Source organism: Quercus lobata, chromosome 8, assembly GCF_001633185.2.
Source record: "Quercus lobata isolate SW786 chromosome 8, ValleyOak3.0 Primary Assembly, whole genome shotgun sequence".
NCBI lineage: Eukaryota > Viridiplantae > Streptophyta > Magnoliopsida > Fagales > Fagaceae > Quercus > Quercus lobata.
The window spans coordinates 8,117,978-8,144,079 of NC_044911.1; the positions used below are offsets into that span (position 1 = coordinate 8,117,978).

A 26,102-nucleotide genomic window follows, 5' to 3' on the forward strand; every position below is an offset into this window, starting at 1 on the left:
TTTCAATTAGGAAAACAACTAGTTTTGCCTTTCAATACTAGTAAATCAATGTCCACTAATATCTTTGACCTAATTCATTCTGATGTTTGGGGGCCTTCATCTGTCTCTAATATTAGTGGATCTCGATATTCTATTGTTTTTGTTGATGATTATTCTTGTTATAACTGGATTTTTCATATGAAACACCGTTCTGAATTATTGCAAGTATATTCTAATTTTGCAAAAATAGTTGAAACTTAATTTTCCAAATGAATCAAAATTTTTCAATCTAATAATGCTCTTGAATACACTCAATATGCTTTCTAAGCTATTTTTCATTCCTATGACACTATTAATCAACTAACTTATCCAGGTACCTCTCAGCAAAATGGTAGAACTGAATGAAAATTTTGTCATATTCTTGACACTGTTCGTGTTCTCCTTCTCTCTCCCAAAGTTCCTACTCTTTTTTGGGGCGAAGCTAATTTTCATGTTGTTCATGCTATTGATCACATTCTCAGTCCTGTCATTCAAAATCAAACTCCAAATGAACACTTTTTTGGGTCACCTCCATATTATCACCACCTTTGCTCCTTCGGTTTTACCTATTTCGTTCTTCTTCAGTCGCATGAGCATAACAAACTTAAGCCTCAGTCTAGACTTTGTTGTTTTCTTGGCTATAGCGAAACTCAAAAGAGGTATTGGTGTTATGATCCAGTCTCTCATCATCTTTGTATCTCCCGCAATGTTGTCTTTTAGGAACATTGCTCCTTTGTTGAGCTCTCTCACTTCTGTGCTTTCCTATCTACCTCCTTTGTCTTAGATCTTTTTCCAGATGAGCCATATATTCCTTCTATAGTTGCTCCTGGTCCTCCTATAGACTTCTCTGTCCAACCACCAGATATTTTTATACCTTTCTTAGATCACCTTCTAATGAACATGTGGAAGATGAACAAGTTGAAGAGGAGCCACCTAACCCTGAGCTTGGGTCCCCTGCTCCTGCTTTGCCTGAAGATCTTGCACAAGAAATTCCACCTCATCACTCAACTCAAGTAAGATTCATTCTTGCACATTTACTTGACTATCATTATTACACTGCCCTTGTTACACTGCACGAGCCTCACACTTATCGTGATGCCTCCACTGACCCTTTATGGCAAATTGTAATGAAAGAAGAACTAGATACATTATCTAAAAACCATACTTGAGATTTGGTGACTCTTCCCATTGGGAAATCTATGGTTGGTTGTAAGTGGATCTACAAGATTAAGACTCACTTTGATGGGTCCATTGAGCGATATAAAGTTTGTTTTGTTGCAAAAGGTTTTACACAAAAGTATGAGAATGATTATGACGAGACATTTGCTTTAGTTGCTCGAATCTCATCTGTTTGTGCCTTCTTAGCTGTTGTCGCTGCCAATAAATGGGACATTTTTCAAATGTCAAAAATGTCTTCCTTAATGGGAATTTAAGTGAAGAAGTTTATATGCAACTTTCTCCTAGTCTCTTTATTGAACCGAACAAGGTTTGTCACCTTCGATGTACATTTTATGGCCTTAAACAAGTTCCACGAGCTTGGTTTGCCAAGTTCATTTCTACCATCTCTCGCTTGGGTTTCATTACCAGTCATTATGATTTTGCCTTATTTCTTCGTCGCACTAACAAATGCACTATTTTGCTTCTCCTATATGTAGATGATATGATCATAATTGGTGATGACTTCAGTGACATTTAAGAACTCAAGGATTTTCTCAGTCAGTAATTTAAGATGAAAGATCTTAGACGTTTTAGATACTTCTTGGTTCTTGAAATCATTCATTCTATAGATGGACTTTATGTTACTCAAACCAAGTATATTTCTAAACTTTTGTCTTGAGTTGGACTCACTGATAGTAAGACTGTTAATATTCCAGTTAAACTTAATGCACATCCGACTTCCTCAGGAGGGAAAACACTGTCTAATCCCTCTCTTTACAAATGCTTAGTTGGCAGCCTAGTTTATCTCACTGTCACTCGTCCAGACATTTCTTATGTTGTTCACTAGGTGAGCTAGTATCTGTCTTCTCCACGATCGACTCACTATACTGTTGTTCTGTACATTCTTCGATACTTGAAGGACACTCTCTTTCATGTCACTTTCTACTCTTCTCAACCTCCTCTTATTCTCCATCCATTCTCTGATGCTGATTGGGCAGGAGATCCTACTGATTACAGGTCCACTATTGGCTATTTCTTTCTTCTTGGTTCTTCTTTGATTTCTTGGCGAAGTAAGAAACAAACTTTTGTGGCTCGCTCTAATACTGAAGCAGAATATCGTGCCCTTGTTGATACCACATTTGAGCTCCTTTGACTATGATGGCTTCTTAAGGATTTATGTGTGTTTACATCCTCTGTTACTCTCCTTTATTGTGACAACCAGAATGCCATTCATATTGCTCATAATGATGTATTCCATGAACGAACTAAATATATCGAGATCGATTGTAATTTTATCCGTTATCATCTTGTCCATTGTGCTCTTAAGCTATTCTCAATCTCCTCTAAATATCAACTTGCAGATATCTTTACTAAATCACATTCTAAGGGATGTCTCTCACACCCACCTTGAGTTTGAGGGGGATTGTTAACGTGTAATAAGTTGTAAGCTTTAGGCCCACCTTGTTTACTTTTATAACACATATACTTGTACTACACACTTTACCTCCTATATAAAGGCATTCATGTATGTTTTATTATTTGAGAAATACAATACATTTATTCAGTATTTCTAACATCCCAAATTACAAAATATAATAAAGGGAAAAAAATTATAAAATCAAGTAATGAAGTTACACAAGTAAGAATTGTTTAATGTTTATAGAGCACGATAATATAGTGTTTCTTATTTTCATATATGGTAAATTTTACTAATTAAATTTATTATGCGTTTCGCTACAAATATAAAAGAGAATGGAATAACATAACGTCGGAAGCACCTCACAATTACCTATCACAATTAAATAGAAGGTTGGGGAAGCCAAAAAGATAGCCACTTTATTGTCAAATACGCTGTGAGTCTTGTGACCACTTTTTTGTTTTTTGTTTTTTAATTGCTCTGACATCCGACCACTCACCACAGCATCGTCAAGTCAAGCACATCAAAACCCCATTACAAACCTCCTCCTACTTGCTATAAATGATTGAAAATGATATATGTTTTTTTGAAGGAAAAAAAATGGTATATATTAGAGCATCCACAGCAGTGGAGCTAAAAATTTAGTTTTTTAGCTCCACTAAAAGTTACTTTATGTATTTTACCTACACACATGCTACAGCAGTGGATCTATTTTAGCTTTCAACACAATAAAATAATATAAATATCACAATAAAATAATATAACTACTACAATAAAATAATCCATCCCACTACAATAAAATAATATATTCACTACCCACAATTATCACAGCCACGCACTCCATCAGCAACAACCTTCATGTGACAACCACAGCACACGACAACAACCTTCATGTGACCACCACAACCCACGGCCACAACCATAACCCAACATAGCCCACGGCAAGAAAAAAAAAAAAAAAAATCAAACCACCACCAACATAGCCCACGGCAAACACAACCACAGCTACCAAACCACCACCAACACAGCCACCAAACCTCCATTTCAACCACAATCCACAATCACAACCAAACCCAACAAAAAATAAAAAAATCAAACACCCAAAAACCCACAAACCCAGCAATCCAAAACCCATGAACCCAGAATTCCCGTCGCCGATCATGGGTCCGTGACGCGCTTGAGTTCGATGGGTCCGTGAACCCACAAACCCATGAACCCAAAAATATTGACCGAGCATAGAGCTTCGATGGGTCCGTGGCGCGCTTGAGTTCGATGATGGCGAGATGGGTCAGCGGTGTGGGACGGCAACTGGGCGACAACGATGAAGATCGGCGATGGCGAAGCAGAGAGTAGACGAGTTAGCGGCATGGGACGGCAACTGGGCGACGACGATGAAGATCGGCGATGGCGAAGCAGAGAGTAGACGAGGGAGAAAAAAAAATGAGGAGGAAAGAGGAAGAAACAAGAGAAGCCGGAGAGAGAGAGAGAGAGAGAAAATAAAGAAAAAGGAAAAAATATTTTTTTAATAGAAGTGGAGAGAGAAATTTAATAAAATAATATTTTTTTATTTTAGATGGTATGAACAGTGCACATCTATTTATAGATGTGCACTGTAGCAATGGAGCTAAATTTTTTAGATTTAGCTCCACTACTGCAACCAAGTTTTTGTGTTTGTGGAGCTAAATTTTAGCATTATAGCATTATAGCTCCACTGCTGCAAATGCTCTAGATTGAGAATATGTGAAATATCTGATGCAGTAACTCTTTAGTCTCTTCCTCTCACAAAATATTTTCATATTTTCACCTTTATATATATTTTTTCTTTTTTTTACTTTTGTTATTTAATAATTAAGATTGAAAGTTACTTGTATCAAGTACAATACTTATGTTATAATACGTGATTTAACCAAGCATAAATAATAATAATAAAGAAAAGAACATAATAAAATACATAAGATCAAGTCATGAAGTAATGAAGTTATAAACACGTGTAAACCATTTAAGAGCATTTTTTTTAAAAGAATGTCATCTTTATTTTGTTTCATTAAACAAGGTTTTTTCCTCACAAAAAAAAAAAAAAATTATACAAAGTTTCATCCATTGTGAAAAATATTTTTCATCTTAAGCTGTTGACCAAACCAACAAATAAATGTGACTTTGGCAGGGGCTAGGGTAGGAACAAATGAAGTTACAACATAAAAGTGCGGTATACATCTTTGTAAAATGGGACACTAACTTTTGCCCAAGGGCAAGTGCAATGGTAGGTTGACTTTGACAAAATCAACTAAAATTGAGTACTCCTCTATGGCCTTCATATCCACACCATTTCTTATTAATTGTGGAAAAAACAACCAACCACCGGTCACCGCCATAAACACAATTGTCAATGGCCCCGAAATTGCTCGGTGTAACCGCCATTTGTTGGCCACTGCCTTCTTCACCACAACCTCAATAGCCGTGCACATGCCATGTAGGACAAAGAACCATGTTACCTCCCATGTAGGATGCACACGTGTGAAGTAAAAATATATTACTTCATGAGCTAGGCCTGACACTATGAAGGTCGAAATAATGGCTGGTAGAGCAGCCCAACGTGACCCAATTACATTAGCAGAAATACAACGAATAGGAATGTAAACGGTAGGTCGTAGAATACTTGTAACCATAATGTTCCACCTATGGCCCCAAAAGTCTTGTAGTGAGGTGGCAAAGTAGGGCTCGTTGAATTGTGGCTCAATCTCAAACCCAAAAATGGCTTGAACCGGGGCAGCAGCCAAGGCCAGGACAATTTCCACAGCAAGATAGATGTGGCAACAATAGAGAGCTAAAATAACATATGGATGTAAATTTGACCTATGGTTATATGCACGTATTATCATGGCAAGAAACAAGGCTTTTATAACCAGCAACATAGATCTAGTCATTTTTGTAGGATTATGGGATTTTGGGGTGCTTTTGTGAGATGAGTTTTTGTTGTTTTTGGTGTTTGGAGGTGGGTCTTGTTTGAGTTTAATGGGAAGGCAAGCAATGGATATGAAATGAAGAAGTTTTGGTAGGGGTGGTGATAAAGGGCCTTGGTCAAAGGCAAAGAGGAGGAGCTTGAAGTTGCCAAGCCAACCAAGGAAGAAGGCAGTGGGGGCACCAAGATGAAAAGAGTTGAGGTTACAAGGGAGCATGGTGAAGAGGTAAAAGATTGGGAGGAGGAAGAACAGCCTAATCATTCCTCTTGGGATCCTTGCAACTATGTAGTAACAATAACAAAGAGATGTGATGGCTGTGATCCATACCTTTATGAAGTTCTTGATTTCAGCATCCATTTCTCTTTTTGCCTCTCTTTCTAGCAATGACTGAGTTGTGATGACTATGATCTATACCTTGATGAAGCTCTTGATAAGTTTGGTCAACATCGCGACTGCGTTGATTTAAATTGGACTGGACGAACGCAAACCGTGACTGATTATTGCCCTCTGCTACAGAAGATGACTGAGAAAATAAAAAAGTTCACAACTATTTTTGATGTATTGAGCTGTTTACATCTGTTTTATGGTTTATGGTTTTGAATGAATCGATGGTTCTGGTAAGCGCAAAAAGGAATGAATAAGAATCTTAGCCTGATCTATTTAACTTTTCGAGGCTTTTTATTTTTATTTTTTTATTTTTTTTTATAATTTAAATAATTAAGTTTGTAGTATTAAAAAGGGTCCAATCCTATTAAAAATTACCTTTTCATATTTTCTTATACAAAAATGAAATTGACTGGTTTGAAGATAGCGTCCACTGTCCACTAAATGCTTAAATTAACTGGTTTGAAGATCATTCTAATATAAAAAATAAAATAAAAATCTGGTTTGAAGATCGTGACCACTGTCCACAACCTATACGCTAGATGCTTAAATGTTTTTATTTATTTTGACGGGAAATATTAATGAGTGTCATATGGAAAAAGAAAAAAAAGTAATTAATATTTTGATAGTTTTTTTTTTATTTTCTATAAAAATAATATCAAAACTTTCTTAAAATGGATTTTTAACCAATGCGGTACGACACTAGTTAACATGACTCTATTTTAAAATATTCTTTTTTGCTCAGTAAGGATGGTACAGAATCTACAGATTTGCTTCTAGATTTATACACCAATAAAAAATAAAAATAAAAATTTACAATAAAATGGGGAAGATGACTCAATTCCAATATAAAATAGAAAATTAACAGCAATATAAAAAATGTTTTACAATCGTATACTCTAAGGGCATACATTAATAAACTATTTTATGAAAAATTGAAAAAATGATTAATTATTTTGACATTTTTTTCAATTCTCCATAAATACATTAACTGGATTCATATAAAAAATATAATTATACTTTTTTTTTATAAAATTTATTTATTTATGATGATTGGACATCGGCTAGAGAACCAGTCAATTTTTTTTTTCTTTTTTAATTCTTTGTTTGGTTTTTAAAACTATGGTTTTGACTTGTGTTTGTTTGGTATTTTGCAATTTTCGATAGCTTTTTTGTATAGTATTTAACAAAATATATATTTATGATAGCTTTTATGTTAAATATGTGATAAAAATTAAAAACTAAAAGCTAGATTTTTTTTTCTCATTTAAAAAAAAAATTAAGACAAGTAAAAAGCTAAAGATTTTTTTACAAACAAACACAAATCTACTTCATTTCAAAAAAATTGACATTTCTATTACATAATTGTAGAAGACAATTCCATAATATATCCACTCCCGTTAGACATGCAATGAAGAGTTATAACGATAAATGGCAAAAAAATATAATGTTTCAGGGATGTTAAGTTAACCAACTGGTTGATTTAAGTTGTTTCAAATTACTATTTAACTAAATTAAAACACAAAATGAATGAGTGTCATCAGATCATCGGAACCAGCATTGATACATTTTCCCCATTTTTCAGATTTGGGTTTGAAACGTGACTTTTTTTTTTTTGGAGTTTTTTGGTTGGATAGGTTTAGATTTAATTTTGGTTTAGATTTGTTTTTGTTTTGGGTTTTTGGGTTTCTCTATCAAAATGTTTGTTTTCTCAATTTTTGATATTTGCTTTTGTTATTTTTTTTAATAGATTACAAAAATCACTAAAATATTAATTTGAATTTTAGTTCTTTCATTTCTAATTTGAAATCATTGGGTTCAAATAAGTATGGGATTGAACATTGCGTTGATATTTTCTTTTTACTTTTTAATCTTATTTAATGTTTTTTGTTGGAACCGCATATACATGCAGACATGGAGTCCATAAGACATAGAGAGACATGGTGTAGTTTTTGTTTTTGTTTTTGTTTTTTTTTTTCCTTGTTTTTTTTTTTTTTTTTTTTTTTTGGTTTTAAAATTTGGGATTTGAATATGATTTAGGTTTAGATTTCTTGGTTGAATTAGTTTAGATTTTGTTATTTGAGTTTGATTTGGTTTTGAGTTAGGCTTCCAATAACATGCCTCCGATAGATTTTCTTGGTTGAATTAGTTTAGATTTTGTTATTTGAGTTTGATTTGGTTTTGAGTTAGGCTTCCAATAACATGCCTCCGATAGATTTTCCTTTATATATATATTAATAATTTAAATGGTAATTCAATCTGTTGTTTATTTTTAAAATTTTAAATTATTATTGAGATAGTTCTGGCTTGAATTAGATTTTAAAAGAACAAGTATACATTGAATAATGTTGTGCTCCACACCAATAATCGTGTGGTCTTTACTTTCATTTATATAGACTCAGTAGTTACAGTTTAGATACAGATGAGAAGAATTTTAGATGGAGTAATCCTTGCTAGTGTTCTTGAACTCGTTCACCAAAACATAGCCCATTTTTGGAGGGAGCTTTTGTAATGTACTTGAACTTGTGCAGTTCACAACAGTTTTAGGCATCTATAGTTACTAGTGTACACATCATTCAATCGTTGCAATCCTGACTGCTCATCACCTATAATACATGCTTCATTACAAGTCACTGGGAAAGGGACCAATGCTCACAATATCTTTTAATAATCATTTACATTGCACCATAATAATATCATTACATTTTGGCATTATCTTAATATAAAGATAGACTAAAATATAGGATAATTTAAAAAAACTAAAAATAAAAAACATAAAATTCTCTCTGTATTACGTTATCTGCTACAAGAGTCTCCCTCATATATTATCCTAGAATCAACTGAAATTTAACCATAAGCAAGTGCGCTTGATGAAAATAATTTTATCAAATTTAACCATAAGAAAATGTTAACGGGCACGTGTCAGTTAAGGATGATTTATTGTAAGGTGCATTTGATAAAAAAATTGGTATAAATTGATAACATGACTGAAAATAGTACTGAAATGATAAGTGAAACTCAAAAAGTTAGTTTTATTGACTCTACATCCTATAAAATTAGTGAAAAATCTGACATAAAGCAAACTGATTTGACATAAAGTTGTTTTTTAATAGACACTTACCCATATATATATATATATATATATATATATTGTGTATAAGTAGATATCAAATCTCATATATTTCTTGTTTAACAATAAAAGACTTTATCAATTAAATTAATTAGAACTCACTAACAAATTGTATTATTATCTTACTAAAAAAATCAATTAAATTAATTAGAACTCATTGACAAATTATATTATTATCTTACTAAAAATCTCCTGTCCTAATTCCTCAAAAGCCCAAAATCTTCCACAAAGAGAACTTTTTGTTTTGCTTTTTATTTTTTTGCTTTGAGATATATGTGTGTAAAGTTCATTTTTAGAGACTTAAACTCTAGGCCATGCCCCCTCACTCCCCTACAAGAATTAGTATTTGTGGAGTGATCATCATATCAATAGTGTGCTGTGGTACACAAAGACCTTGGAAAGTCAAAAAAAGAAAAAAAAGAAAGGTTTTTGGCCTTCAAACTATGCCAGATGGCAGAATAATGATATTATTATGTTTAGTTTTTTGATGAATTCCTTCATAATGTGAAAATGTGCATTTCTATATGATTGGATAGCAATAAGGATTAGCCAAATTATAGTCTCTAGAATAAAAAATAATATATTATGTACATTAAACTTAATCCACTCTGGAGTCTAGACTAAATATCACCATCAAATATCCTTTCTCTTGCTTTTGATGCTTGAACCATCAACAGAAATCCAAATAAGAATTCGAAATTGGTTTAGTCTGATAAGCCTAAAATGTTTCACTTACCACCAAATTAAAAACCTATAAAAGAGACAGTTATTCTAGTAAAAAATAATTATAAGATTCCAAATTTTCATATTGTATGATCAAGTTGAACACAAATTGTAGTTTTTGGTGTGTGAGAAAAACCAATTATAAAGAAAGGAAGTTTTTTTTTTTTTTTTTTTTTTTTTTTTTTTTTTTTTTGTGTGTGGCAATAATAACTTGTTTTTGCCAATTTGTGAAATTTGTTTTAAGAGCAAGCAGAAATGCTTGTACAATAGACCATGTCAATAGTCCAATCTACATGCTGTGAGAGACCGTCGAGTGTCTACACATGCCTTTCCTTCTTTCACTCTTCAGTGTACAACGAAGGCCAAAAAAACAACTAATGGAACCCTAACCAGATAACATGCCCCAAAATTGTCATAAGCTCCTATATGCTACCGGCCACGTCCTCTAGCAACCCCTGATGCAAAGCAGAAAATAACTTTGTAGGGTTAACGGCATTGCATCAAGAAAGATTCACAACTTCTACATTGTTTTGATATGCTGGTCTGTTTTGAAGAAAGATACTGGATCATTAGGCCACAACTATTATAACCCAAAAACAGAAGATTATTCAAGAGTATACTTGTTTGATACCTTTATTTATTATTATTATTATTATTTTACAATTAGTTAATTTCTAAATTGTAAAGAAAATATTCTAAACTGAATAATGAATGAGTGTTTAGTTGATGGTGTACCGTGAATTAAATAAGTTATGACTTCAAAAGTTCTGCTTCAAATAATTGCCCATTTACATGAGAGAAATGTGAGAAAGTTTACCTGAAAGCACTGCTAGTAAGCCATCCATGATTATTGAGAGACAAATAAAGGGGACCATATTTGCAATAGATCCACAGCTTCCTTCTCGTTGCTGAAGGCATGGCCCAAAACATAGCAGCAACTGAAGAGAATCATGCCTACGATAACCATCTCTGCAATTACAAGAACCATTATGATCTTGACAGTCATTTTAGCTGCTTGTGGATTCCCACCTCCCAAGTCCCAACTCATTTGAAGCTTGAGTGATACAAAGTGTTTGATGCATTCGTTTTCAAAACAATTGTATACCATACATAAACAAGTTCAGGAGTAAGAAAACACGTTTAACTAATTGCCAAGCTGCATACAGTGAGAAATTAGAAGCCTACTATAATGATTGGCATGCAACAAAATGTGAATAGACTTAATACATGTAGCCAAAAAATGAAGACTACCATTTTCTTGACAGAAAGAACAAAAAAGAATTACAAAACCATTCCAGCAGAAGGAACAGAAAAGTGAAAGAACTCCCATATGCAGAAGGAATAGCTCTGCCCCATTGGCTTGTCCGTATAAAGCCCTTAATGCACCAGCCATCCCACACACTGCTTAGCAGCCACAAAAATTCACTTATCATGATGCCTGAATTATATCTCTTAGTCTGACATATCAGATTCTCAAACCAGAAGACATCTATGGTACAATTATAATTATGATGTGATGATGATATACATCAATGGCGAATATATAAAAAACAAACATCAGTGACAAAGAATTATGCTTTCGGACAAAGAATTATGCTTTCGGATTGCTAAGTTGTATTAGTAAATTAACAGATTTTGTGTTGTTGATTTCAGGCTAGTTAATAAAGTTCACTTAGGCTTGTGAACAAGAATGAGCTCAAACCAACATAAAACATAGACTAAGCAGACTAGCTGAGGTTCAGTCAAGGACAAAAGTAGTCTAGTTTCAACATGACCAAAGTTTCGATAGCCCAATACTGGATTGAACTGAGCAATTTTGCAGCTTTACTATGGATACATATATTTCATTAGCGATTGGTAAATCTAAAGGTGTGACTTCTAATCTACGCAGATGAAAGCAGGGCATTGGCACAAATGCAGAAGCGATTGGAATGTAAAGAAAGCTGAAGCCACCATTTGACAGCACAAATGGTTGGTCTGAACAATCCAGTCCAATAAGTGGCAAGCCATAATCAAGAAGTGGTTGGTCTAATTGTAAAGAACCTAAAGGTGGAGTAACTTTGGTGAGAGTCCCTTCCACTCTCTCTCTTCATTTAAAAAGAAAAAAAAAATCTTTTATGAATAAGAAATTTCATTAAAAATAAACTAAAGAAAGTAGAAAGAAAATAAAAATAAAAATCAGCTAGGGAAAATCATCTGATTCTCTCAAGCTATTACAAGACGTGCATTCTGTTGTTGGCTAGTAATGAGTAATAGAATAGGCACTCTAGACAGAATGCTGCATTGGGGTTACACAGGTGATCTAAATTATGTATTCTACAAGAAAGTCTGGAATGTAGAGCACACTTGTATTTTGAGTGCCCATTAAGTAAATTGAACATAACTTGCACAATAAGAGGGAAATGATAGGTTAGGGAAGCAACTTTAAAGAAAGGAACAACTCCAAAGATTGCCCATTAATCTGTTTTTGCCTATTAGTTAAATTTGTTCCAAGAGCAAGAAGAAATACTTGTTCAATAGATCCTGTCAAGAATCCGATCCAAAGGACTTTCCCTCTCAAGTGTACAACGAATGCCAAAAATATATATACTAGACTGCAAACTAGGCTCCTAAATGTTGCCAGACACGCCCTATAACAACCCTTGATGCATAGTAGAAAATAACAAATAGTTTAATGGAAGTGAACTTGTTTGACACTTGCGATTTTTGAACTGCAAGGAAAATATTCAAGACTGAATACTAAAATTAATGTTTATTTCATACTATGGCTAGATTGATAAAAACTTATAACCTTAAAGTTCTGCCTCAAAATTCACAAATCACTGTCTCATAGACATTAACTCAAATCCATATAGAACAGAGAAATGTGACAAAGTTACCTGGTTTGTATGCAATCCAATAGCACAACTCACTTGAAATTCATCCAACAAGAAATATTATTAGTAAAACCATTTAACTCATTATCTGTCTAGACCTAGACCCCTTGTATAAGTAGATCTTCAACTCTATTTCCATTTTAAAATAAGATGCATTGGTATGCCAATTGAACAAGTTTCCAAATCATTGTAACTGAACCAAATACAACTTCATTAAAACATGGTTAGCCTGATTGAAATGCATGTGCACATCTACTTGCCAAAGCCTCAATTTTTTTTTTTATGATTAGTAACATAAAAATTTTATTAAAAAACACACAGCCCAATACATTTTTTTTTTGGTGAAAGACGATTCATTAAAACCAACTAAAGGGGAACAACAGGAACAGGACACAGCCTGTTAATATACACCCCATTGAGATCATCTTCAAACACATCCAACAAGTCCACAAGCAGACAATGAAAAGAAGAAAAACACAATCTAAACTAAAACTCATTCTAGGAAGGCTATCCACACATCTATTCAATTGACGAAAGCAATGCTTAACACGAACCTGAGGAATACGGGAAGTTAACAATCTGCAGTCGTCCAGAATAGGAGAAATAATATTATTCACAGAGTCTAATTTGTTCAAAATGTCCACAATAGCTTTGGCATCCAGCTCAATCTCATCTCAAGAGAAGTAACATTAAGATACACAGCCCAATACATAGGAAATGTACAAAAAGGCAAAAACATCAAGAAACCAAATTACAAAGATCTAGCAACTCAGGAAGGGAAAAACAAGAAAAAGATGGTAAAACAAGACACCATTCGAGAAGAGTAAAAAAGAAGAAAGACTTAAACTCAATCATGGACCATTCACGACCCTCAAAACTTCTAGAATTCCGTTCCTGCCAGATACACTACATCAAACAGTGCAGCACAAGCCTCCAAATAACTATATTATGATGACGCCTGAAATTGCATGTCCAGCAATCCAACAAATCCATTACCCTTTAAGGCATCACCCAACAAATACCAAACAAGCAAAAGATCATACTCCACATCTTATAAGCTATAGGACAGTGAAAGAGGAGATGATCTACAGATTCCCCACACCTTTTGCACATAAAACACCACTCAAGGACAACAAAATGCCTCTTCCGAAGCTTGTCTATAGTTAGAATCTTGCCTAGAGCCGCAGTCCAAGAGAAAAAAGCTACCCGAGGAGGAATCTTTGATTGTCACACCATTTTCCCAAGGGAAAGAAATGCCAGTAGAAGAGGAAATAGAATGATAATACCCACTCACCTTGAAACCTCGACTGCTGGCTGGCTTCCAACAAAGATTGTCAGAACCAACACCTCGCACCTTTGTGGAATAGATCAAAACCATAAACGAATCCAAAGATTGTGACTCTTGATCATTCACTAAACGAAGAAACTGAATGTCCCAAGAAACTCTCCCATTTACAAAGCACATAACCTCCGAGATCGAAGCATCCCTTGTCCTACTAATATTATATAAATCTGGAAACGCCTCCTTAAGAGGACGATCCCTACACCACACATCATCCCAAAACTTCACACGAGTTCCATCACCCACTTCATACCGAATGAACTTGGAAAAATTCCCCCAACCACTCCGAATGAACTTCCACAAACAAACACTATATGCCCCAGACATAGATTTTGTGCACCAACCACTCCACTCATTCCCATACTTCGCCCCAATGACCCTTCTCCAAAGGGCATCATTCTCCAAACCATAGCGCCACAACCATTTGGCTAATAAGGCAGAATTAAACCTTCTCAAACACCTAATGCCTATCCCTCCAAACTTCACTGGCCTACATATCTTAGACCAATTTACTAAGTGAATCTTATGCTCGTCCCCCATACTAGTCCAAAGGAAGTCCCTTTGTAATTTCTCCATCCTCTAAGCCACCTTGCCTGGGATAGGGAAAAGAGAAAGGAAATACGTAGGTAGGCTAGATAGAGTACTCTTAATAAGGGTAACCTTATCCCCCTTAGATAAATACAACCTCTTCCAACCAGCTAGCCTTCGCTCCATCTTCTCCAAAATAGGATTCCAAATTGTCTTATCTTTAAAAGAAGCACCCAACGGAAGACCTAAATATTTCAACGGAAGAACGGACTCCCTATAGCCCAAAATCTCCACTAGCTCATGAAGATTAGGCACATCCCCAACTGGTACCAATTCAGACTTTCCTAAATTAATATTTAGCCCTAACATCTCCTCAAATCTAGAGAGAATCCCATGCAAAGCTGTTACATGATTGCTATCAGCATCACAGAAAACAAGTGTCATCCGCGAACAAAAGGTGAGACACCGTCATCAAGGAACCAGTCACATTCCCCACTGTGAAGCCCGAAAACTGCCTTGCTGCAGTAGCTGCAACCAACATACGGCTCAAGGCCTCCATGACAATATCAAAGAGAAAAGGGGATAAAGGGTCAACTTGCCAAAGCCTCAATTGAAATTCATCCTATGAAAAAAGCAAAAAAAAAAAAAAAAACAAAAATGAGCACCATCTTCTGCAGTCATTTCAATCATCATTATCATCACCACCATCATCATCATCACCATCTGCATATATGTGAAAACTTGAGTTAGTATGATACTACAATAATAATTCACTCATTATTGATGAGTGTAATTGGAGTTGCTTCTTACTTGTTTAAGAAGGCATGACAACAATGACTATAAAGAATATACATGGTAGGGAAGGAAATACTATACAGTCTCTAATTTTCACATTTCAAATCAAGAAAAGTTGTATTGCATTTGCCAGCACAAAATGAATATGCAAAATAGCATAATACTCTGATAGTTACAAATAGGATGCCAAATTAGGATTGAATGGTCTAAATTTGCAAAATCCTTAGAGAAATGTAACGGGATAAGCTTGAGAATGTATTTCCTATCTAGATCATATTCTTAATTACTTGCCAATGTTTTACTAATTATTATGCTTCTTGTAAGTGATGACGATGTAGAAATCTACGGTTAATTTCCAAAAACCCAAAAACTATAGGGTGATTGGGATTGCTTGCACATGGTGAGCCAAAAGAAGAAAAAGAAAAATGAAAAGACTTACTTGCAAGTGACAAACCCAGATGTATAGCTAGAAAGAAAATAAGATAAAGTTGGATTGAATATTAATGGAAAGGATGTTTGAGATGGTCATTACCAAAGCTCTCAATCAAACATTGTGCATTTTGTTGAACTCGTCCACATCTTGCTCGTATACCAAATTGACCCCACATTCACGTACATGAATGGCTGAGTCATAGGTCTCAATTATAACCTTAATCTTACTGCATTCTCCATTCCCAACAGTAGCAAACCAACCATCACAAAACAAATAAAATAACCATATACTGTCCTCACAATGCATCTACATAGTAAAAAGTTCAGAGGCATATCACCAAGGGCTATCACACGAACTCTAATGCCAAATCCCGCTGATACTGATGCACATATAGCGAATCCCATCCATTTACTATTACAACAAAAGGTAGCTCCATGCTTATTGAATTCCCCACACTTTAATGAGTTAACCATGAAGGAATTTCAAACCCACAAACAATTATCTGAAATTCAGTTATAGTTACATCCTCTTTTCTTTTGGTCCTTTCATAATCGGTTTTACAGCAAAGGAGCCCCTGTGCCAAAAACACAACTATTGTTGTAGCCTGTAGGTAACTGTTATTTAACAATGAGAGAGAGAGAAGAGATTACTTGTAGGTAATGGTACAATGTTGTAAATGCCAGTTCACTGCTGCTCTCATCATCCAGACATGTCTGGGAGTGAGGTTGTGACAAGCTACTCAGTTTGACCAATGCTGGTGACGCTTTTAGGGAAAAACAAAATTGAGCATTTATATATCTTACAGTTGATGGGAACATTTTCAATCATTTTAGTTTTGAGCATCCACAAAGAATGAGTTTTTCAAGAGACTTCAAATCATCCATGTTGCTTGGAAGAAATTTGAGATTATAAGGGACTGCATTTCAGCAGACATGCTGGGAAGATCAGTAAGAGATTCACAGCCTTGCAGATATAAGTACCTAAGCCTGCTGAGTTGTCCAATAGATGGGTGGATCTCAACCAAACTGTCGCACCATGAAGGTTTTAGTCCCTCAAGTCTCGGAACACCTGAAAAGTCAGGTGTCCTAATAAGGCTTTTGGAACAACAAGATCAGTGAACTTTTGCTTGACTGAATGCTGTTACCAAAAAAATAAAAAATAAAAAAAGATCTTTCATTAAAGATAGAAATTAATTTAACAAGCACAAATACACTTCTATACTTAAAGAAAAGAGAAATAATAAATAATAGAAAGGCAGTTAAAAGAACAAAATTTACCATTACTTCTTCCCAAAGATATTCAAATTTGCTACACCGCAAGTCAAGTTGAACAAGCTTCTTTGGTTGGAAACTGGATGGCAAACATTTTAAAGAACAGAAGCTCCACGGAAGATATCTTAGGTCATTAGGAACATGATTGAGAGCATTTGGGATGCGCTGCCCATCAATAATCAGCAATCTAAGTTTAGACATCCTTGAAAAAACTTCAGGAAATTCTTCAAAGTTGAAATCCTCTTTCCCGTATGTGGCTATGGCTTGAATATCTTCTGCTGCATATGATTTCAAAAGCAAAAGCTCAGTGATTTACACAAGCAAATGATAAGAGTACTAGAAGTCTAGAACTACTCAAGTTAAACACTGTTAAAGCCTTAAAGAAGATAAAAATATCTACTCCTTGAGTTTTTCACATAAAGTCCTCTTAATTATTGGTCCATCTAAAAATAATTTGACTTTTTTATTCCTCCTCTCGTATTACAATTTAATTATTGGAAATCGCCCAAAAATTGCATTTTTATATTGCAATTTTTCATATCATCAATACGATTAACATATTTTACCAAACACTTAAGTTCATTTTAAAAAACACACTTTCAAAATGCAACTTCTAAAATTTTCAAAAAAGTAATCCAAACGGATATTAAGAGTCCCATTAGCAACTAATAGATCGTAGTAGAACATCACATGTTAATAGTAAAATGTACTACATATTAGGTCCTCTTAGTAACCAATAGATTGTAGTACAACTTATTTTAAAGTTTTTTGTTATTATTAATCTAAAATTTTCTAAAAAGTAATCCAAACGGATATTAAGAGTCCCATTAGCAACTAATAGATCATAGTACAACATCACATGTTAATAGTAAAATGTACTACATATTAGGTCCTGTTAGTAACCAATAGATTGTAGTACAACTTATTTTAAAGTTTGTTGTTCTTATTAATCTATTTAAAACTCATACATTAAAACTAGAAAGGTGCACTTCTACCTTTTGGAAATTCAAGACTTTGAGGGGAACAAATAGGCGATTACAACATTACTTTTACAGTGATGGAAAAAGAAAATCAAGCCTACAGACTAATATAAAAAAATGTTAAGATAGCCTTTTGTTCTAGATAGTAACCAAGAAATGAAAGATTGGTTGATTATGTCAAGAAAAATAAGTTCAATTTTATAAACAATTACAAAGAGGTATTATTTTTTCAAAATATAATAAATCGTCATTGACAATATCTTAGCATGGTAAATGAATGTTTTATTCTTTATTTTGCTACTTAAATACTAAGGTAACCACTTACCTATTGGAGTATATTTTTTAAAAAGAACTAATTTATTGAACACAATTATGTCACTATACCTACTAAATCTTATTTGCTGAAATAAAATTATAGCTGTTATTGTTCTTACCATATCTTTCTCCAATACACGAAGCAAGTCCTCAAAAAGCCATAACCTACTCTGCTTTCCAAGCTTTCCACCTAATTCTAGAAATAATTTTTTTCACCCATTTCTTTTAGTAGATCATGCATCCCCAAAATTTCGTTGTCATCTATGGTTAGGAAAGACTTTTCCGCAAGAACACTAATACCAATTATTGCATCAAAACCACAATTCTCTAATATTTGTATTCCTATATGTTTCTTCTTCTCTCTAAAGAAACATGCAATATCCAAAAATACCTCCTTCCACATTTCTTATAGTCCATCGTAACTTATTTGAAGTATATCAAATATTTCTCCTTTCATATTTTTTGAAACTGTCCAATGCACTTTGCCATTCATCTATTGTTCTTCCAACCAAAAAGGAACCCAAAGTAACAAGAGCTAATGGAAGGCCACTAGCATATTCTACAACTTTTCGGGAGAGCTGCGTATAATTTTCTTTGGGTTCCTCCATTTCCAAAGCTTTCAAACAAAAAAGTTTTGAAGCATCATCATTATTTGATATGTTAGGCTTATATCTTTTAAGTATTCCATGTTGAACCAACACATGTTCATCTCTAGTTGTTATGATGATCCAACTCCCCAATCCAAACTCTCTAGCCAATTTTTCTAATTGGTCTAATTGGTTGACATCATCTATAACAAGTAGAACTTTTTTATGACAACATTTTCATAATCATTTCAACTCCTTCATAAACATTCCTTATATCTATTTTTCTGTCCTCCAAAATGTTTGCAAGAAGCTGCTGTTGTAATCTAGGAAGCCTGTGTTTATTTAAAATCTTCCTAACATTAGCAATAAAGCTAGCATGAGTTATCTTTCCCAATCCTCCCATACCATAAATCCCAATAATGTAAACATTATTCTCAAAACCTAAATACGAAGGGATCAATTTTGCCACAGTAGATTGTATTCCTATAAAGTTTTTGGTAATGCTTGAGGATTTTGAACTCAATTTATCCATCATCTCTTTCACAATGTGTTGTATAAATTCTGACTCATGCCTGCAAAGAAGATGGGAAATATTTATGAGATGCTCCTAACCAATTATAAAATCATCATTTTCCACAATGTTTAGGATAAATTCTGACTCATGCTTGTGAACAAGATATAAAATAACTACATGATGGTCCAAACATGATTAAAAAACCACAGGGGAGGAAGAAAAATATTAGGCAAGAATACTCCTTGCTCAAACATATGTGAATTCATTAGCTCATGCAATGTGGATAGAAGTAGAACTACTCATATAAGAATTGTATATTATATTAGTTATATATTTCAGAGCTATATTTTTCATTATACTTAGTTGAAATAGATCCATCAAATTTTTACGTTGCTTGAGTACAAATAATAAAAATTAAGCCTTAGTGCCAGCAAATATGGAAGTTTTTACCTCTTTAGTCAAGGCCCAAATTATGATTTTTTCCCCCTTAAGAGAAGGTGTTCTTTGAATTTCTATTTAGGCACTAATATCATTATAAACTACTAGAAGCTCTACTTCTTTAAAATTATGTAAACAATTTCTTTGTGAATAAAATGGTTAAAACGCACTTTAAGGATTTTATTTAACCCATAACAATGATTGGGCCAAACTAAATCCTTTTAAAAAAGGACTTACATGCCCAATGTAAAAACTTAATCCAATCTATACTTTGACAAAAGGTAATTTTTGGTTGTTGAAGCATCACATTAACTTCTAAAAAGTGTAATAAACAAGGAAGTCAATATTGTACTCATACCGGCTGTATATATCATACTGGCTATAAAATTAGCATCGATATGTACAGCATAAATTCCGGATTATACTGGCTTATACTAGTAGTACCAGGAAATTTTTGGGCCTGTATTGATATTTCGGCTAGTATAATAAAAAATATTATAAAAATATATATTATTTAAGCTAATACATTGAGTTAATGTACTTAGGCCAATAGTAGGGCTTATAAAATATGTGAATTTTAAATTATATGTTGATAAACAGAAATATAAACAAATGCATACATAAATAAATACAAACATATATATAAGAATGCAAGTATACAAATAGTGGTAATCCTGAAATGGTATACCAGTACCGAAATATTTTGTTCCCCAACCAAACTAAAATGACCTATGGTACGAAATTAACTCCCTTAGTTATAAGCTAGAGAATTGTTGAATGTTTGTCCATAAAATTAAAGCATTACGCAACTCAATAATTGATTCTTCATCATAAAATTAATTTTTATAGTCATCATAATATATAGTCCGTCAAGAGATCAAAACTTGGTGCCATGGCAAGTGCCTTCCACCAAAAATAAAATTTTGTGAACTAAATTGTAAAATAGCAAAACCACAAAGCATAAATTATAATTTACCCAAAAAATAATAATAATGAAGATAAGAGAAAATCTTAATAGATTTATAATTCATAGAAAGTTGTCCTTAAATCAAGTAGTTCCTTTTTTAATTATTGCAACAGTGTTTCCTATGTCGTAAAGCAGAGGTCACAAGCTATTTCTAATAATACGAAAAAATCTTAACTAATATATGTTGTAATATTTCAATCCATGCATATTATGTTGCATTCTAATAATTGTATATATACACACACACACATCATGATTTTTGAGAAAACATTAGCTATTTAAAAATAAAAAGAAATATATTTGTTATGGAAATTTACCGATCTTGTAAATGTCAACTAGATAGATTGGTCACTTCTCTCAAAGTAGCTCTCAACATTTTCACCTTCTTCAAGTTCTCTTTAAAACATTTTTCATGTTCATTAAAGGCTTGTCCAAAAGTTCCCATATGTTTCCGTACATGACATGGATTCACATCATAAAAAATGAGAAAAATCATTGATTTCGTCTCTTTCTTGCATCTAACAACATGGACAAATTCATCTACGCACCATGTCAAAGAAGTGTAGTTTCTTGAGAAAATAACAATAACAAACCTCGATTCTTCTATTGCTTTCAAGAGCTCTGGTGAAATAGGTTTTCCTCTCTCAAGTTCTTCATCATCCCTAAAAGGTCAAAATGCCCTTCTGTTGCAAAGCAGCATATAGATGGTCAAGAAAACCTCTACAGGTGTCCATGCCTCTTAAACTAAGAAACACCTCATATTTCCATTAAGGTGTTGAACAAGTATATGGTGATGACATTGAGGCTCCCTGGCAGCTCATGGCTCATGGAAACAGTTGAAATATACTATAAATATTAAACTATTTTTAATAAATTTTAAATTGAAGAGAAAAAAAAAATTCATGTTGAAGATGCATTGTTTATTTGTTTGCCTGTTTTGTTTTTTTTTTTAGGTGATGATAGAAAATCTTGATTTTTCTTTTTCTTTGGGAATATTACACTTTACCCCCTAAACTATGAAAATTTTTACACTTACCTTTCTAAACTACAAGAATGTACATTTTACCCCCCTAAACTTACCCCTTTCTACACTTAGCCCCTAAACTATGAGAACGTACACTTTATCCACATAAATTATGACATCTTTTACGCTTACCTCCTAGACCCTAAACTATGAGAAAGAACACTTACTTCCCTGAACTATTAACCCTGGGATGGGGTGCAAAGTGTTGCATGGGTAATAGTTTAGGGGAAAGTGTCATAGGTAATATCACGAAATTCCGTGATCTATGAGATGCAAAATAGATAATAAAAAAATATGCCCCAAAGAAAACAATCACACAAGACAATATTTACGTAGTTTGAAAAATTTGCTTACATCCACAGAATTGCATGGATTTCACTATTCGCAAGGAAAAATACAAGATGTGGCAATACATTTTTCTATCTCAAAACAACACACCAAACCACAGTTTCTATCCCCACGCACAGGATTCACCAATGGGCTAAAAACGGGCCAAAGATTTGCCTAAGCCTCCACTCCATGGACAAAGCCTCAGAAAAAATCCCATTAAAGACTGTAGCACTTTTATATTGGGTAGGATCATAATTCGGATAAAACACAACTAAGCTCCACAAACAAGTGGTACTCGAGTAATAGTTTAAAAATAAGTGTAAAAAGGGTATAGTTTAGGGGTAAAGTGTAATCTCCCCTTCTCTTTTATGAGCTCTAGAGAAAAATAGATTCCGCTCTCTCAAGTTCTTCATTATTCCTAAAACCTAAAAAGCAAAACGCCCATCCATCGCCAAAAAACAAATACAAGTTCTACAAACAAATTCCTAAAACTCGGCCGAGATGTTGAGGAAGAAGATGATGACAATGAGGTTCCTTGAGTTCTCATGGAAACCGTTGGAAATATAGTAGTAAAAATCTTGAATTATAATATAGATAACCAAAAAAAACCTAATAGGAAAGTAAATTAAGGAAGAAGAAAACAATTTGATATGGATTTTTCCATTTCAAGGAAAAAATGAAAGGAAGGAAATAAAAGAGATGAATAATATGTGTGAAAAATGACAACTTACAGTAGCAGTAGTAGTGATTGCAATGCTCGAAATCCAGTTGAAATTTTCTTTCTGGGCTACTCTCAACTCTCAAGTGCCTTTATCTAGTGTTTAGCGTGGCACAAGTCATTGATTCCCCACTTGTGAGTACTTTATTATTATTATTATTATTATTATTATTATTATTTCTTAAATCGATAGTGGAGGACAGAGTAGTTTTGTGGTAACCAGCTGTAAAGCTCTAATTAAATTAATAAATTCTTTTCTTTTTTTATTTTCTTTCATTTGAAAGAATCTTTTCTCTTTGTCCTATTTTCAAGGGATATTTTTTATACCATAGGTCCGTTTGGATTGTGCTTATTTTTGTTGAAACTGAAAAAATTGTAACAAAATAATTTTTAAATGTGTGAATAGTATCATGAGACCCATTTTTAATAAAAAAGTTGCTGAAAAGTAGAATTTGTGGGTCCGTAAACAGTGCACAGACGCACTATTCACAGTTGACTTGGTCAAATAGTGCGGCTGAAAATTAAAAAAAAAAAAAATGGAAAATGCAACATTGTATTTTAGCCACCTTCAGCGCAATCCAAACGCCCTCCATATTTTGCATTTCACTTTATATTCTATAAATTATAATTTATCATGTATTTATCTTTTTTCATTTTAAACTTTGGCTATTTTATAAAGAAAATTAAATAAATATATGACAAGATGTGATTAGTGAAACATAGATTGATGTCAAAAGCTTGGTGATCAATTCAGTTGTAGATTTAAGAGCTTAAAGATATATAAGCGGGAGTGCTTGTACTTGCTGGGAATCCAAGAAAGAAGTAGTCCATGGACTTGGAGCTATCACGTGGTCGTGGTAGTAAGTTTCCTATTCGAGGTAGTAATAGGATGTTAGTGGTCCAAGTCACTATTGTGTAAACTTTAATTCTTTCATATTGGATGTAAGGACACGATTTTGTAACGAACCTAAACAATATTGGGTTCGTACGTAAAAAGGCCCAAACAATATGATTTGTAGAGCGTGGGTGTAAAGAACTAGGTTAACTGTGGTCCCTCTTAAAAAGATTCACTCTCAAGAACGTTAAATGTTTAAAGTTGGTACCATGAATGTTTTCTTTAGTGACCAGTGCAACTCTTCTTCTCCACTCTTACTTTCTTCTTTTTTTCTTATGTCTGTTCTTTTCCTTTCTTTTTCTGTTTTTCATCCCTTCTTCATGCTTTTCTTTTAGTTTATATACTCCCATTTGCGCTCCATCCTTACCGCACACGTGTAGGTTGGGTCCAGAGGATTTCTTTTCTGTCCCATCTGGCACCTCCTGGAACTTCCTATGGACAGCTGTAAGGCTGCTTCCTTACTGTTCAGGTATCACCTCCACATTAATGCGGCCAGAGAGTTGGTTGAGAGGTCATTAATGCGGAGGCAGCTGTAGTTACAAATATTTGTTTGCCTTATCTCTTTCATCCTTAGTCGGTTACTCTTATCCTTTACGGTGACCTAATTCGGAGATCTGATCGCAGTAAGACCACGTCACGATCGTCCTCAGACGCATATTGCTGAGGAGTATGGTGTCCTCGGACGGATACACATCCTCGGATGGGCCACGGGCCCAACAATCCTGAATCAATTCTGAACCCTATGGGCCTATTAATCGAACGGTCCCCACATTGGATTTGTTTTACCTTGAGAATAACTAGGTTAAATTCTTCCCAGGTTTTTTACCGATTTGGTTTTCCTAGGTTATCATATCGTTGTGTTTTTTATTTTCCGCACTTTACAATAGTATGATATATCTGTATTAACCTAGATCTGATAATTTGACTAAGTAATTACTTGGCTAATTAACTAGATTAATTTGGTTTTGTTTTAAGGGGTTTAAAAATGAACATATATAATTTAATAACTTTTTATTAAAATAAAATTCAAAAAATCTCAGTGTAGGATTATATGTTTTATATGTTCTTACCAAATGTACCAAATTTGATGTCAAATCCAATACTATTTACTATTCAATTGGGTTGGGTTGGGTTTAAGCTAAACACTTAATAAATTGTGTTAGGTTTAAGTTACATTTAGTGTAATTTTAAGTAATGTTATATTACATAAATATATAATTACTTTATATTGAATTCATATTTTGTAAATCCTACCATTATATTACATGCGCTATATATTCCTACCATGCATGTTAAATTTTATGCTAATCAAATATTTATTATATCCTTAAACTCATTTTTGATGCATAGGTTTAAGCTACAAAAACTTGAAATTTTGATAATATAGCTATTGATATTTGATTATCATGAAATTTAGTAAGCATAAGATATATTAAAAGAACATGTAATCCAATGGTAGATTTGTCAAAATTTGCATCCAATAAAAAGATATTAAGTAATTTGTGGGTCTAGACTCTAGATTTAAATTATTAAATTTCAAAATCACAATTCCAAATTATGTATCTTATTGGTAATTATTTTCTCTTAATAAATGTTGTCTCTAGGTAAATAGAAAATCTAATTATCTTTTTTATTTATTTATAGGAAATGATAAATATATTATTGTCAATGAAAAGATTAATTAATTTTTGGGATTTGAAAAGAACAAATTATAGATGATCTATAATACTATGTGATGATGCACAAAATTATTAGTGAGTTGATCATTACACGCGTAGTGATTGGAGCTATTTGAGGAATAAAATGTGAAGAACCTACAGAGAGCACCGATGGAGTGTCGAAAAATGATACAGAAGATTTGTATTCAATAGTCTTCTCGATTAGCATGTTGTGCATTAGGCCTAATACCACGAATATCGTGAATAAAACTAGCATTGTGGCCCATAATAGCTTGATGCAGCCAAAGATGCTCGGTTAGTTTTTTGCGTTGGCTATAATTAAGCTCAATCAAAGTTGCTAGGGTAGTTAGTATCTCCAAGTTAAGTAGGGATTGGTTTACTAGTTGAGTCTATGTTGCTGGTGCAATTTCTAGGGTTTACAATGTGCTTGATGATGTAATGAATTGTTAGTGAGTCAATCATCTAAATGCGCAGTCGTTAGGGTACCTGAAGAATGTGTGGTGTAGACTAAAAACCCTTCAAAGGCTAAGTTAGTAACTTAATGATTCCTAATAACTCCAAAAGTATGAGAGTTAGGAAATTACATGTACCTTGGAAAGGTGGGGGCTTGATACTTATAT

General features: G+C 33.5%; 1 protein-coding gene and 1 long non-coding RNA gene across 7 annotated transcripts; both read right to left on the bottom strand.

Moving 5' to 3' along the window:
• Positions 1–4,693: 4,693 nt before the first annotated feature.
• Positions 4,694–6,164, bottom strand: LOC115957724 (long-chain-alcohol O-fatty-acyltransferase-like). Its single transcript, XM_031076036.1, has one exon. It carries the CDS (start codon positions 5,908–5,910, stop codon positions 4,825–4,827), a length of 1,086 nt encoding a protein of 361 aa, XP_030931896.1. The 5' UTR covers positions 5,911–6,164; the 3' UTR covers positions 4,694–4,824.
• Positions 6,165–9,996: 3,832 nt separating this feature from the next.
• LOC115958183 lies at positions 9,997–23,031 on the bottom strand. 6 transcript variants are annotated; one of them, XR_004084472.1, is made up of 8 exons: positions 22,922–23,031; positions 21,430–21,519; positions 18,450–19,489; positions 17,042–17,313; positions 16,415–16,901; positions 15,864–16,338; positions 10,608–15,259; positions 9,997–10,245 (listed from the first exon to the last, which is right to left on the bottom strand). It is a non-coding gene; the product is annotated as an uncharacterized LOC115958183 (long non-coding RNA). The 6 variants fall into 6 exon arrangements; XR_004084473.1 differs by having other exon boundaries at positions 10,608–10,759; positions 13,221–15,259; positions 15,864–16,901; XR_004084476.1 differs by having other exon boundaries at positions 15,864–16,901; positions 17,042–17,310.
• Between the last annotated feature and the right edge of the window lie 3,071 nt (positions 23,032–26,102).

Coding starts and splice junctions, on each gene's coding strand:
- LOC115957724 (XM_031076036.1), bottom strand. CDS start 5,910: ATGGATGCTGAAATCAAGAACTTCATAAAGGTATGGATCACAGCCATC.